At 41.2% G+C, this 14,746-nt stretch overlaps 1 protein-coding gene across 1 annotated transcript in view; it reads left to right on the forward strand.

Annotated features, from left to right (window-relative positions):
- Fsd1l (fibronectin type III and SPRY domain containing 1 like) overlaps positions 1-14,746 on the forward strand; it is a 63,435-nt gene extending 48,689 nt beyond the window's left edge. Inside the window, 7 exon segments of the mRNA XM_032903966.1 lie at positions 453-485; positions 7,330-7,341; positions 7,343-7,400; positions 7,402-7,429; positions 8,798-9,049; positions 10,963-11,051; positions 13,643-14,746. Of these exon segments, the coding sequence (XP_032759857.1) occupies positions 453-485; positions 7,330-7,341; positions 7,343-7,400; positions 7,402-7,429; positions 8,798-9,049; positions 10,963-11,051; positions 13,643-13,765 (595 nt within the window). The 3' untranslated portion in view covers positions 13,766-14,746.

Here is a 14,746-nt window from a genome sequence, read left to right on the forward strand (position 1 = left end):
TTGATTTGTGATTAACCTTTTTATATTTTTCTTTCTTTCATAATTGGTTCATAAATTTTATTTCAGCATTCTGATTTTTAATATTATAGATACAGCAATCTGAACTAGCTTAAAAGAAGTTTCTTGACATCTGTCTAGGCTTATAGGTCATCTGTCTTAGCTGAAAGATGGCTGCACTAAATGACAGCATTGGGCATTTCTACCCAAGCCTTCCTGTTGAAGAGCAATCCAGTGAACTCAAGGCTTGAGTTTCTGTCACACCTTCCCCACATGAATCAGAATGTGGAAGCTATAAATTTTTAATAGTAAAGTTTTGCTCAGACTGATGGCAAGTGTCTGTGAGTTACGTCAGTGAATCAAGCCCCTCAGGAAGCATTCAGGCTAGTTCTATTGTAAGATGTTACATATAATGTAAAGGAGTGTCTTAACAGTTGCCTGTTTTTATCTGACAGTGTCCATGTTACTTCACTGAAGAAACATACAAGGTGACGCTCTGTGTCTGTCTAGTTCTAGGACTTAGTATCTAGCTTGGCTGAATAATTCTTTAACCAATAAGCAGTGCCATTGCAGCAGCCTTCGTAAGTGAGAAGCTGCTTTCTGTAGACTGTCTCTATTGGTAGCTCGTGCTTTGAACTTACAGCATTGAGGTGCACTGCATTCTTTTGCGTTCTATGATGTATGATAACAACTTGTGCTCTGCTTTAAAAAGACTATTTCCCATCTGGTTTTACCCTGCTTTTACTTACACGTGGCGTCTTTCTTGTTTCACTGTATTCAGTAACCTTATCGATCACTTTTATTTATCTGATATAAGATAGACTTGGAGTGCCCTATATTAGTTATGTGATTTCAAAAATGTCAAAAATAATGAATGCCATTGATAAAATGATTTAGACAGTGCCACAATTAGGGATCGTTCCAGGTCCTCAAATAAGATGATACTTCGGTGAAGATGACCATGTGTCTTCACCAGGTGCCAGCCTGTGCCCTCTGTCTTTTCTTTTGCTTTGTTTCCTTGGCGTTGGTGAAAGGGATTGCATTCATATTATAACATGCTATTGAACTTGATAGACCGCATAATGCTTTATTTGGCAGCTAGGAAAATTGTAAACTGAATTTAGCATTCAGACTATGCTATGTCTTTTTCCTTTCTTTCCTATTATGATTATTGCATATGTTGGCTGTTTATAGAATTATATATGAGTATCCCTTATCTGAAACACTCAAGACTCAAATTATTTTAGATTTTGAAATATTTGCACATATATATTGCACATTTATAAAGTTTAGACTCAACTCTAAACTCAAAATTATTTTTCATGTGTACCTTATATTAATAGCCTGAAAGTAATTTTGTAAATGTTTTAATATACCAGTGTTTTGACTGTGACTTGGAACAGGTCAGGTATAGAATTTTCTGTTCATAACATTTATCCGTGCCTAAGAGTTTTCAGTACTGACATATTTCAGATTTTTGGATTAGGGCTGCTCAACATTTATTTATCGTTTTCATAAGTATTTGTTGTTGAACATATGACAGAAATTATGGGACCTATAGGGATAACACTGCCCTTGCTTTCAATAAACTCAGTCTAAGTCATATAGATGAGCCATGTACACATGAAACAATGATACAAGATGGCAAGCTAGAAGGAAGCTGTTCAGAGCTGCCAGACGTTGAGGTGGTCAGTTGGAACTGTGTGCCAAATCACTGGCACGGCAAGTCTTACTGACTTACTGAGAGCGTGAGAAAGCGGTCACAAAGGGGACGATGCTCACTCGCACTGAGTTCTCCAGTCGGATGGCGCCGGGTGAGAGTCAGGAGCGTTAGGACAGACCAGGCAGAGGAGCTCACTGGACAGCCCCAAGCAGAGGGTTTGTGTTGGCTTTAGAGCGCTAAAGAGGTAGGGGATAAGAGAAGCTCAAAAGAGAAGAGCACTAAGTGATGAAAACTGGTTCCTTCGTACACACTTTTTAAAGAATGGTGCTTCTCCTCCATAAGAACAGACCTCTAAATCAATGGTTCTCAACCTTCCTAATGCCGTGACTTAAATACAGTTTCTCGTGTTGTGGTGACCCCCAACCATAAAGTTGTTTTCATCACTACTTCATAACTGTAATTTTGCTACTGTTATGAATCAAAATGTGAATGTCTGTGTTTTCCAGTGGTCCCAGGTGACCTAGTAGAAGGGTCATTTGACCCCCAAAGGGGTCTCAACCCCAGGTTGAGATGACCTGCAGTAAATGAAGCTGAGTAGGCCAAGCATAGCGGTTGGTGCTGAGCTTGGTGTTAGGTAAGGGATAATCTCTAGAAAGTGCAGAGGACCTTGTTTTGCCCATGTGGTCTGAGCTGTGTACACACTCTGCTGTCTGGCACCAAGGCTCCCCACTCATGCCTCCTGGAGGTCTGCCTGGTAAAGTCTGGGCAGTTGTCCGTGATTGTGTATATTGAAATGTCACAATAGGGCCAGGATCTAGAGTATAAAATTAGCATAGTCGGTCCTGGAAGACCTTCATTCAAGAAGTGGTATTTAGACTGTTTCTTCAAGAATTCTTCAGAGTCTGGGAGAGTTTGTGGTGTTTCATCTTTTAATGAGGGGAAACAAGAAGAATATAGTAGATAAATGTAATCTAAAAAATAAAGAACACTTCAGCTGGCCTATTTAACTGTAACACACACACACATACACACACACACACACACACATGGATAGATCCTTATTAGCACAAGGCTAAAGTGCAGACTGAACTAAAACATAAGCTTATAAGACCAAATTGCTTGTAGACAATATGAAAAAATAATTATTTTATCTTGCAATAGTGGACATTTGAGAAATGAGTAAAACAGTTTGCTCTAGGAGCTACACAAGTATGTAATCCGTAAGGTGCCGTTAAGATGGATGGAGGAGACTGTGTGTACACAGAGGATAGCTGTGCCCTTAGACACAGTGACGGACTGCCTCAGAAGAAGGGCGGGGCACTAGGGTGGAAGGCCTTTTCTTATTTAACCGAGCTCTGCAGCTAAACTGTCAACCTCAGCAGTTATCTGTTTTCTGTTTTTCATGCTGCCTTGTATTCTTTACTACTGGTAAGTCATAATTCTTTTAATTTTGTTCTTTTGTGTTTTTTTTATATCAGCCTTTAATATATTTTTGAAGCCGGGCTCAGTGAATCATTTCTTATTTCTATATATTACTATCCTCTCACTGTGTATTTCCCTCAAGCACCTGATGTATAGTTTTCAGAATGAGTTCCTTCCCAGCAGACTGTTGGACCTGCCAGTGGAGGAGTAAATGAACTGTGGGTATTTTAGGAAGATGTCCTGCTTGGTTCTGACTCTATTGAGTTTCCTTGGTTGACATAAATACTTTGTTACAAAAATCCTAAAGACCTGTAGTTTTGCAGTTTTAAGACTCTAAGAGTATAGCTAGCCCTTCACCACTAAAACCATGTTTTCGTGAAGATATTGTATATCTCTTGTGTGCTGAGGACACGGAGATGAGATGTGGTTCCTGTTCACGGTTACTTTCTTTCCCTAAGACCCTTCATAGAGAGGCCCTTCACCTACCATAACCATGTACTGAAGCACCACATGAGTTTCCTTTCATTATCGTCTGAAGGTCCGTGTCTGTGGTAAGGGAAGCATTTACTTACTTCTCCAGTGGCTTCTTGTTTTGCCCTCCTGTGCCACTGTGATAATTTGCATATTAAGAGTTCTTCAAATGGGCCTGGGGTATACAGCTCGGTGGCAGAGTGCTTCTGTAACCTGTGCACAGCCCAGATCCCACCACCAGCACCAAAACAGCAAGAAAACAAGCACAGCTCAGTCGTTAGAGCTGTGCCTACATCATGGCGTCCTGGCTTGGTGTTTTTCATTCTTACTCACATTTAACTACACACTTACTGTAACTTCTTTCTCATCTTCTTTCATTGAATCACTCCTTGGTTACTCACAAGATCTTTCTTACGTTCTTTGGTCCATCTTTCAGCTAAGAAGCAATCACAGCCATGACTGTTAGCATCAGCCTTCCTAAGAGCACTGAGGACCAGGGTTCAGCTGATGCAGTGAGGGCCACTATTCTAAAGTACAGAGTCCAAGCCTTCTCTACTTTCAAAATGTATTTTCTACAAATACACTTAAGATTAGCTAAAACTGTGCTTATTATGTCAATATAAGTACATAAAACTAAATTAACTTTCAAAGGGGAAGGTACATTTTGGTGACTGAGTGAGGTTCTCTGGTGAGCTGTCTGGAATGCACGGTCATTTTCTAGTGGAAAGGTGCATTCAGATATCAGCTTGAGATGAGTGTCTGGGAATACTTATCACTCACACAGAAGCCTTATATTGTACAGATGTTTCGGAGATTTAAAACTTTTTTGTTAAGCCATGGTAGGCCAGTCTCATTTTTACTTTTAACCCTGTTCCTTATCAGCCTGCCCTAATGTTGTTGCACCTAAAGCAGGGCTTTCCACACTTCTCTCAAAGCGACAGAATGACTTCCTCAAATGAAGCATGCCCAGAAGGCTAATGTAAAAGGAGAAAAAAGACAGGTGGCCGGAATAAGAGGCAACCCTGGAGCTGGCCTCACCCCAGCGTCCCACAGCAGTCTCTGTGGCTGCCACCCCAAGCTGCTCTGTCCTCCCCACTGCTCTGCTCTGCGTGGGGGTTGGGAGGTGTGGGTGTCTTCCTCCCGTCCTTCTGTCCTTCCATCCACTTTTCCTTCCTTCCATCTGTCTACTTTTTCCATTTTGAGAAAATACAGTGTTGTCTTTCCCCTTTGCGTTAGAAAACAGAGTATTTGTAATCAGGCAGTCTAGATAAAAAGAATGGAGAAGGAAACAGTGATGTGTCCTTCTGGGTTGTCCTTGACTTGACAGCATTTACATTCTTACCACTAATGGCTCTTGTGTTGCACACTAGGTAGCAGCTTAGAACATTGGGCCAAGCTGAAATGTTTACACTAATTTGCATACTACTTTTATTTGGTAATTTATTATCTAATAAATTTTTAAAAACTTCTTCAAGAAGTTAAAAGTACATTTCTTCAAAATAACGTTTTTCTTTAGTTTCACTTTTTCCCCAGCATTTTGAGGCAGAGACTGTACGCAGCTCATTCTAGCTTTAAGCCTGCTCCTTGATTATCCTCAAACTTGTAGTCCTCCTGCCTCACTCCCTCACGTGCTGAAGTTACTGGCATATGCACCATACACAGGGACGTTATTTATTCCCGCCTTCTATTTTAGAGAACTTCTCAGAGCACTTGGAGGTATTTTTCCCTCACTCAGTTCTTTGCTCTTCCTGCCCTGACTTGTTCCTCTAATTTTCACAGAAAATTTCAGTTGCCAGTCCTCATTGATCTCTGTTCATACTTTTGGAATACACATGTTGTATGATTTATTTTAGAATGACCTTTTTGGTGGCGGGTGGGTGGTTGGTTGGGTGGTTGGTTGGGTGGGTGGGTGGGTGGTTGGTTTTTCTGAGGCAGGGTTTCTCCGCCGCCTGCTGCCCTGGAGCCCACTCTGTAGACCAGGCTGGCCTTCAAAAAGGAAACGTTTGGGCTGGGGATTTAGTCACGGTAGAGCGCTTACCTAGGAAGCAGGCCCCTGGGTTCGGTCCCCAGCTCCAAAAAAAAGAACCAAAAAAAAAAAAAAAAAAAAAGGAAACGTGTGTGTGTGTGTGTGTGTGTGTGTGTGTGTGTGTGTGTGTGTGTGTGTGTGAAGGACATTGTTAGACCAAGCCACCATGATTGCTTTCCTCTTCCCTGGATCCCCTCATAGCAGCCTCACCCATTCTGGCTCAGGATGATAAAGGAAGGCAAATATATAAGAGGAAACTTTTAAAGGAAAGAATATTCGTTATTAGTCCAACATTTCAAATGATCACTGTTAATAGTCACTCACATAAAAGACATTTTATCTTCTTAGAAAGGATTAAACTGTACCATGAATATTCTATTGTTCTGTGAAATCATGCTACTTAATAGCATTCACTAAAATGTAGATACTTGAAGCAGTCCAGTTTAGTTTAACTGCTTGAAACCATCTGATAAGTCTGTTCTTAACAGCAAGATAATATTTAAATAATGTAAAATGAAGTGATTAGTGCATATGAAATGACTGTAACTATCTTTATGTTTGTTTTCTGTTTATAAGAGATTTGTATATTACTTTTATTTGGTAATTTATTTTTTATTAAATTTTTTCTTTGGGAAGAAAAAAATCCTAGTACATCTGTATTAGAAAATTTCTAAATAGTGGTAATAATAAAGTATTTCTATTTTTCTTAATAACTTTAGAATAATCTCTCAATCTTTCTCCTACACACACACACACACACACACACACACACACACACACACACACACACACGTGTAGGTAGGCAGGCAGTATTCCTCACGCATCATCCACTTTGTATTTTAAGTTTGGATTTTGTGTTCATTTGCTCAGTACTGGGCTAACAAGTGCACATCACCATTCTGGCTTTTTTATTGCATTCTAGGGATTGAACTCCAATCCTTACACTTGTACACTAAGCACCTTACAATTGAGCTATTTCTACACCCCAACTTCAGGGTGACCTTAACCAAAGCAAATGTTTTTCAAGTACAAATTTAGCATAATTGAAACATACTTTTAAAACATCTTGGGGACAATATAGAAGGAACTGAGACTACAAAAAGTACACCATGGAACTTGAGGCACTGTCTTGAGAGGCTCAATGGAAATATCTTTGAGATTTAATCTTTCTGAGGCTTTTGAGAATTAGTAAAGAGTCTAACAGTGCCCTGTTTGTCATATTGTTTGATATGAAAGGATCTTATTCACTCTAATAGTGGACATTCTTTGAGATTTAATATTTCCAATGTATAAATTAAGATAACTTCCTCTTTTTGAGAAGGAAAGATCGGAGCAAAAATACTGCTAATGAAAAATGGCTACTTAGTTTTAGTTATATAAGGAATTTAGTTTTGCTGTTGCTTTTATTTAAATTCAGTTGTAAAACATTTACAAGCAGTAGTCCAGACCTTAATTTTTCCCCATCGGCACGTCTTGTCTTATTTTGACATTGTGCCTTACTGCAGCTGTGTACGCTTTATAAACCTCTCTCAGTCTGCATGACATTAGTGTTTTCAGCCTGCTTTGTGTGGATGGCTTCTTACATTTGAGGGCTTAGAATTGATAACTCATTAATAATTGAGATTAAATGAAATGTTGCAATATAATGAGTATTTTCAAGGATTTCTGCTATGATTTGCAATCCTAATTTATGAACCATTTTCAACATATTTTTTGTTCCTGATTGTTTTTTTTTTTTTTTTTTTTTTAGAAGTGGTACACCATCCCAAACGGACGCCTGTAGGCTCCAGGCCACCAGCAGTAAGAGGAGGCAGAGACCGCTTTTACTGGGGAGTCCTACACAGTGCTAGGTAGGCTAAAGCATAATAGTTCTCAGTTAAAGGCCACATAGCACACTGCTGGGCTTCCTCCTCACATCTGGACTGTCTGCCTGCACAGTGATTGAGTCTCTGTAGAAGTCTCTCTATTGATGCCTGAGGACTTTGAGAGTTTTTCAGACTGACTTACTGATACTTTTAAATTGTACTTCAGCAGGCTCGATGCCCCAGTATAGGAGAATGCCAGGGTGGAGAGGGAGGAAGGAGTGAGTGAGTGAGTGGGTGGGTAGGTGGGTGGGAGAGCACCCTCATAGAAGCAGGGGGAGGGGAGATGGAACAGGGGGTTTCCAGAGGGGAAACCGGGAAAGGAGACAACATTTGAAATGTAAATAAAGAAATATCTGAGGCAGAAGGAACACCCATTCAGAGCCTGCCCCACATGTGGCCCATACATATATAGCCACCAAACTAGACAAGATAGATGAAGCAAAGAAGTGCAGGCCGAAAGGAACTGGATGTAGATCTCTCCTGAGAGATACAGCCAGAATATGGCAAATACATAGACGAATGCCAGCAGCAAACCACTGAACTGAGAACGGGACCCCCGTTGAAAGAATCAGAGAAAGGACTGGAAGAGCTTGAAGGGGCTCGAGACCCCATATGAACAACAATGCCGAGTAACCAGAGCTTCCAGGGACTAAGCCACTACCCAAAAGACTATACATGGACTAACCCTGGGCTCCAACCTCATAGGTAGCAATGAATATCCTAGTAAGAGCACCAGTAGAAGGGGAAGCCCTTGGTCCTGCCTAGACTGAACCCCAGTGAAAGAGATTGTTGGGGGGAGGGTGGTAATGGGGGGAGGATGGGGAGGGGAACACCCATAGAGAAGGGGAGGGGGAGGGGCTAGGCGGATGTTGGCCCAGAAACCGGGAAAGGGAATAACAATGGAAATGTAAATAAGAAATACTCAAGTTAATAAAGATGGGGAAAAAAAAAAAGAAATATCCAATAAAAGAAAAGGAAAAAACCTACTTCAGCTCATGTGGTATGCCTCATAAATATAAGCCTTGAAGGGATTCTAGCAAAGAAAGACTGAAGTAGTTTATGTGCACTGAAACATAAATAAGATGTAGATATACAGCATTCTCTGTCCTGCATCTGTGGTCGATGTGGGATTCTTACAGGAAGAGGAGGGATTTGCTGTGTATGTGATGTAAGCCTGTAATCCCAGTACCTAGAGGCTGAGGTGGAAGGATCATGAGCTCATGCCTGGCCTGAGATACACAGTGAGGTTTGTTAAAAAGAAAAAAACGGAAGTTGTTAGAGAACACCTGACAAGTAAGAATCTGTGACTCATAAGGATGACAAAGAATCAAACTTTTTTCTTATCTTTTATAGGAGACACTGCTATTGAAAATGGACAACATTATTGGGAAGTAAAGGCCCAGAAGGATTGTAAATCCTACAGTGTGGGCATAGCATATAAAACATTAGGCAAATTTGACCAGTTAGGAAAGACGAACACTAGTTGGTGCATCCACGTCAACAGCTGGTTACAGAACACGTTTGCAGCCAAGAATAATAATAAGGTGAAAGCTTTGGATGTCCCAGTTCCTGAGAAAATAGGTGTGTTTTGTGACTTTGATGGGGGTAAGTGTACTTATTTTTCTAAAAAAAAAAAAAAAAAGCATTTTCCCATACTTGCTTGTGTTTCAATATATTTTATGTATACAAAATAATATTTTTACTTCTGTGAAAGTCCATGGGAATATCGTTTTTTTTTTCTCTCTTCCTGTTTTATGATAGTTGATTTCTTAGGAACAGCTTACAGAGAAAATGAGAAACCGGACAAAACAGCTACATTTAGGAAAGATGTGAAAGTGACAAAGGGTTTCAGCACAGTTAGGATTCAGATGAGGAAGAGAGCCATCGCAGGGGCCTTGCAGAAGGTCGGCGGGTATTCGGCTGAACAGCTAGCAAGTGAGTTGTAGGACTAGGACGCTTCTGAGACAGACGGTGAAAGGCAGGAACTTCACAGATGGCAGAGCTGAAGCAGCAGACACTACACTGGAGTGTATGTGGGCTTCAGCAGGCAGAAGACAAATGGATGGAGTAAAGTTTAAAAGCTGATAGAATTTGGCCCAGTCAGTATAAAAAGGAAGAGATCTTAGCACCCAGTGAGCTAATAAAGCCTTTTGTTTGAATATGGTGTAGAGCAAGGAGACAATGACTGGGTGGGTGCAATGGGGATCCACTTTCTGGACTATGAATTTTAAGTCATTATAGCTAGGCTTGAATACATTTTTGCTAATCTAAATAGATAGCATTAAAACCAACAACTTATGCCAATAAGAAGTGTTTGTTTATTCATGTAGTATAAAAATCAGCACTTCAGGGATTTGACTAATCTTCACCCTGCTGATTAAAGAATTGTTTTTATTGCAAAAAGTTCTCTAGGTTCTTGAACAAGTGGTAGGAGTTACTGGGTGAATGTGGTGGAAACAACTTGGTACTCATGGTCTCTGTCCTGAAGCACTGGTTGTTAGATGTAAGGTTGGGCAATGTTGTAGAGAATTGGGCCCTTTAATTTAATCAGTGCCAGCTGCCGGCACTGCAGGTTTTGATGCATCTCATGGATTTGCTAAGCATGATTCTCAGGTGTAATGGATTTGCTGGATTCGTCAGACCAGCAGCAGAGCACCAAGCAGTAGCCGTGACTTTGGGAGAGGGAGAGAGGGAAGGAGGGAGAGAAGGAAGAGCACACATGCATGCACACACTTTAGCTCTCAGGAGAATCTTTGGTTTGACCACTGAGCAAATCGTCATCAACTGTTACATGCACTCCGCTTTCTTTACACATCACAAGCAGAACGAGAAATGGTTGTTTACACAGAATAAGAGAAGAGAAAACGACTGTTTTCATTTTAGGTCAGCTTAAGAGGCACCCACTTACCAAGTCCTTTCACCTTTCCAGTTGCTTCAAATGCGCCCACCATCGGATGGTCCATGTTGAGTTGCTCTGCATCCCAGCAGTGTCGCTCATCAAGTCCATTCTGCAGAATGTCTTGCCCGACTTCTGTAGTGCGAGCTCACTGCAGCTCCTAAACCAGATGTGTCACTGATGAGGGCTGTGGCCACTGCTTTACAAGCAGTTTGAACTTGCATGTGAGCCTAGTTCGCTTTTTGTCTAACATTTGCATAGTACAAAATAAATATAAAACAAGTAGCAAAATTGTCAGTAGCAAGAAACATAAATCGAGAAATGTGCATTAAAGTGGTATATAACAATCTTAGTTAATTTTAAGAATGTATTCCAATAGTGACAAATTTCAACAGTGCAAAAACTACAAGTACTTCTGCATCAACCTAATAGTTTATGGAGATATTAATAAGGAAAAGATTTTAAGATCTTATCCTTATTGTATTTTGATATTTTTATATGAACTGTTAAGTATGGCTCATACAATTTGTAACAAAAACTCATGTTAAAATGTCTTTTGGCATGGTCATCTGTTTAACGTATATTAACTTGGAATAATAAATTGGACTTTTTATCCTTTTAGGTCAGCTTTCATTTTATGATGCACACTCAAAGCAGTTGCTGTATTCCTTCAAGACAAAATTTACCCAGCCAGTAGTCCCTGGCTTCATGGTCAGTATCTTGTTTATATTTCATGGCTCAGCAGTTTTGAGGGTACTGTGTGCTCTGCAGTGGGTGAAGCGCCCGTGTGGGTGCAGGGAAACGAGCCCCATCCTCTGACAGCAGCCAGCGCTCTGCATTGCTGAGCCATTTCCCTGGCCCTTTCCTGCTAGATGTTTTTTTAAAAATGTTTTTAATTTATTCTCTTACATTTACATACCAACAACAGCTTCCCTCCCTTGTCTCCTCCAGTCCCTCCCCTATCCCACCCCCATCCACTCCTCCATTTCCCTTCAGAAAAGGGCAGGCCTCCCAGAGATATCCACTAAACAAGGCATATCAAATTACGATAAAACTGGACTCCCCTCTTCATAGTAAAGTTGGACTAGGCAGCCCAGTGGGAAGGAAAAGGTTCCAAAAGTGGCAAAGGGGGAAAGACAGCCCCACTCCCACTGTTAGGAGACCCACAAGAAGGCCAAGCTACACAACATAACATGTGCAGAGGACCTGACTCAGACCCATTCAGAAACTCTGGTTCCCTGTCTGTGAGCCCCTGTGACCCCAGATTAGTTGATTTTATGGGTTTTCTTGTAATGTCCTTAACCCTTCCTACAATCCTTCCTCCCTCTTCACAGGATTCCCCCAGCTGTGCCTAGTGTGTAGGTGTGGGTCTCTGCATCTGCTCCCATCAGTTGCTGGGTGGAACCTCTCTGCTGGTGGTTATGCTAGGCTCCTGGCTACAAGTATAGCAGAATATATTCGGAATGGGTTTATTGGCTTTTTTGTTTTTCTGGTGTGTTTGGACCTGTCCTGGGGATCTAGGCTATCCAGCCTCCTCTAGTTCTTGGCCAGCCAGGCTGAGGCAAGGGTTGGCTCCCTCTCGTGTCATGGGTATCAAGTTAGACAGTCAGTTACTGGTTAGTTATTCCCCCAGTTTCTGCACCACCTTTACCATAACACGCGTTGTAAGCAGAACAAATTGTAGATAAAGGTTTTGGGGCTGGGTTGGTTGTCCCAATCCCTCCACTGGAAGTCTTGTCTGGTTACAGGAGATGGCTGGTTCAGATTACATATGCCCCCTTCTAGGAGTCTTAGCTAGGGTCATCCTCATAGATTCCTGGCAGTTTCTACTCACGAATTCTACCTTGTCCCCAAAGTGTCCCACAGTCTAATAGTCTCTCTCAGTACTCTCTCCCTCCATCTTCCCCCAACCGGATTCCTCCTATTCCTGTCCCCACTTGCCCCAGTCTACCTGAGATATCTATTCTATTTCCCTTTCTAGGAAGATTTATGTATTTCCCCTGTGCCCCCCCCCCATTACTTAGCCCCTCTGGGTCTGTGGATTACATGTGGTTATGCTTTTTAGCTAATGGCCACTTATAAGTGAGCACATACCATGTTTGTCTTTCTAGGTCTGGGTGACCTCACTCAGGGCGTGTTTTCTTCTAGTTCCATCCATTTGCATTTGCCTGCTAATTTCATGATGCCATTTTTTTAAGCAACTGAGTCATAAGTACTTCACTGTGTAAATGAACCACATTTTCTTTATCCATTCTTCAGCTGATGGACATCTAGGTTGTCTTCAGTTTCTGGATATTATGAATAAAGGTGCTGTGAGCATAGCTGAGCACGTGTCCTTGTGGGATGGTGGAGCATCTTCTGGGTATACGCCCAGAAGTGGTATAGCTGGGTCTTGAGGGAGATTGAGTCCAAATTTTCTAAGAGACTACCATATTGATTTCCAAAGTGGCTGTGTAAGTTTGCACTCCCAGTAAAAGTGGATGAGGAATATTACCTTTGCTCCACATCCTGGCCAGCATGTGCTGTCACTTTTATTTTTGATCTTAGCCTTCTGACGGGTGTAAGGTAGAATCTCAGAGTAGTTTTAATTTGCATATTCCTGATGGCTATGGAGGTTGAACATTTAAGTGTTTCTTCTCTATTTGAGAGTCCTCTACTGAGAATTGTTTAAATCTGTACCCCATTTTTAATTGCATTATTTGGTTTATTGATGCCTAATTTCTTGAGTTCTTTATATATTTTGGAAATTAGCCCTTTATCAGATGTGGAGTTGTTGAAAATCTTTTTCCATTCTATAGGCTGCCATTTTGTTCTATGGACAGTGCCCTTTGCCTTACAGAAGCTTTTCAGTTTCATGAGGTCCCTTTATTAATTGTAGATCTGAGGACCTGTGCGATTGGTGTTTTGTTCAGGGAAGTTAACTCACTAGAGCATGTGTCCTATCTAAAGCCATGTTCCAATATTAAAGTCTTAAGTGAGATAGGCTTCTCTGGTCCCCTGGTTGTAAAGGTTAGGAAGCACCAGTAGTCAGCATTGCTCGCTGAGATTAATCCAGTTCAGTCTCTTGAGCTTCTGCTGCTGTGTCCCCTTTCCTGGGTGCAGATTCAGTGGCTTCTGCTACTACACAGGCTTCCTTTGGCCGCTGTGAGCCTTTTCATTTCTCCTCAGCTCAAACAGGAAGCTCTATCAGTGTAGGAACTGTTGGCCTTCATACATTTTGCCTTTCAAATGGAAAGTTGAGGATTACTGCAGTTATAGTTTGATTTGAGTCTAACTGAGGCTTTGTTCTTATTTTTTCTTAGGTTTGGTGTGGTGGCCTTTCTTTGAGTACTGGAATGCAGGTCCCAAGTGCTGTGAGAACACTTCAGAAAAGTGAAAACGGAATGACTGGTTCAGCAAGCAGCCTGAACAATGTCACTCAGTAATGGCAACTCAGACTGTGTTTACCGTCCTCTTCGACTGTGTGGCCTTTCCCATACAGTTACTAACAGATATTTCTGAGTGCTGGAAATCGGGTTTTCTGTGTTTTGCTTTAAAGCCTGGAATCTGTTAGATTAACTACCAAATAGGAAGCAGCCATGGGAGGTTATTGCTGTGTCCCAGAATCAAGCAGTTGGGGTGTGGGAGAATGACTTAGGAATATTTGAATAGTCAATAGGAAAAGGGCAATGTTGAAAGGGCTTATGTAGAAAGCCATTTTTCTGTTTCTTAAGCGACTCTGGCTTGTCTAGTAGTGTAATTCCGTCTGCTGAGCCTTGGGCCTGGGTTGCAGAGCTTTAAGGCTTGCCGTTCCTCCTCTCTGGTTTATGTTTTTCTCCTCACTGGCTGTCATTGAGTCCTACACTGAGGCTTTAAAAACACCAGGTCCCCTAAGGCTCCTAGAAATTGAAATCTTTGCCTAGAGATGGCAGAGAAATGTCATGGTGGCTTATTTTATTCTTTTATAAATAAGCTGAGCTTTTGATAGAGTAACTTATGTATTGGTATTTTTCTTATAGTTATAACTCAAAATATCACTCTGTCAGACAGACAGAGAATGGCGGCAGCACAGGGAGTACTGTGTGTCTGTGCTGAGTCATACTGTCCTCTCCTCCATGCTGCTCCTGGGCGCCACATGAGAAGCTGCTCGCTGAGTTTGTCCTCTGCTCTAACCCCGCCTTTATACCTGTCCTGGTATCTTTGATCAAACTTCCACTTGAATCTGGCCCCGGTATAAATTACTGCTTATGGAAGTTTGTGAATTAAGTTCTATAAAGGGTAAAAAGCTCTATTACTAATTTTTTGTCTGTGAAAGATTATAAAGAAATGTGCCTAAAGTATTCTTTTCTGAAATAATTTATATGTTCTTTTACAAAGATATGAATTGGTTTAATCAGCTGTTTAAAAAATACATGTGTCCTATTTAA

Source organism: Rattus rattus, chromosome 1 (genome assembly GCF_011064425.1).
Source record: "Rattus rattus isolate New Zealand chromosome 1, Rrattus_CSIRO_v1, whole genome shotgun sequence".
In the NCBI taxonomy this organism is placed as follows: Eukaryota; Metazoa; Chordata; class Mammalia; order Rodentia; family Muridae; genus Rattus; species Rattus rattus.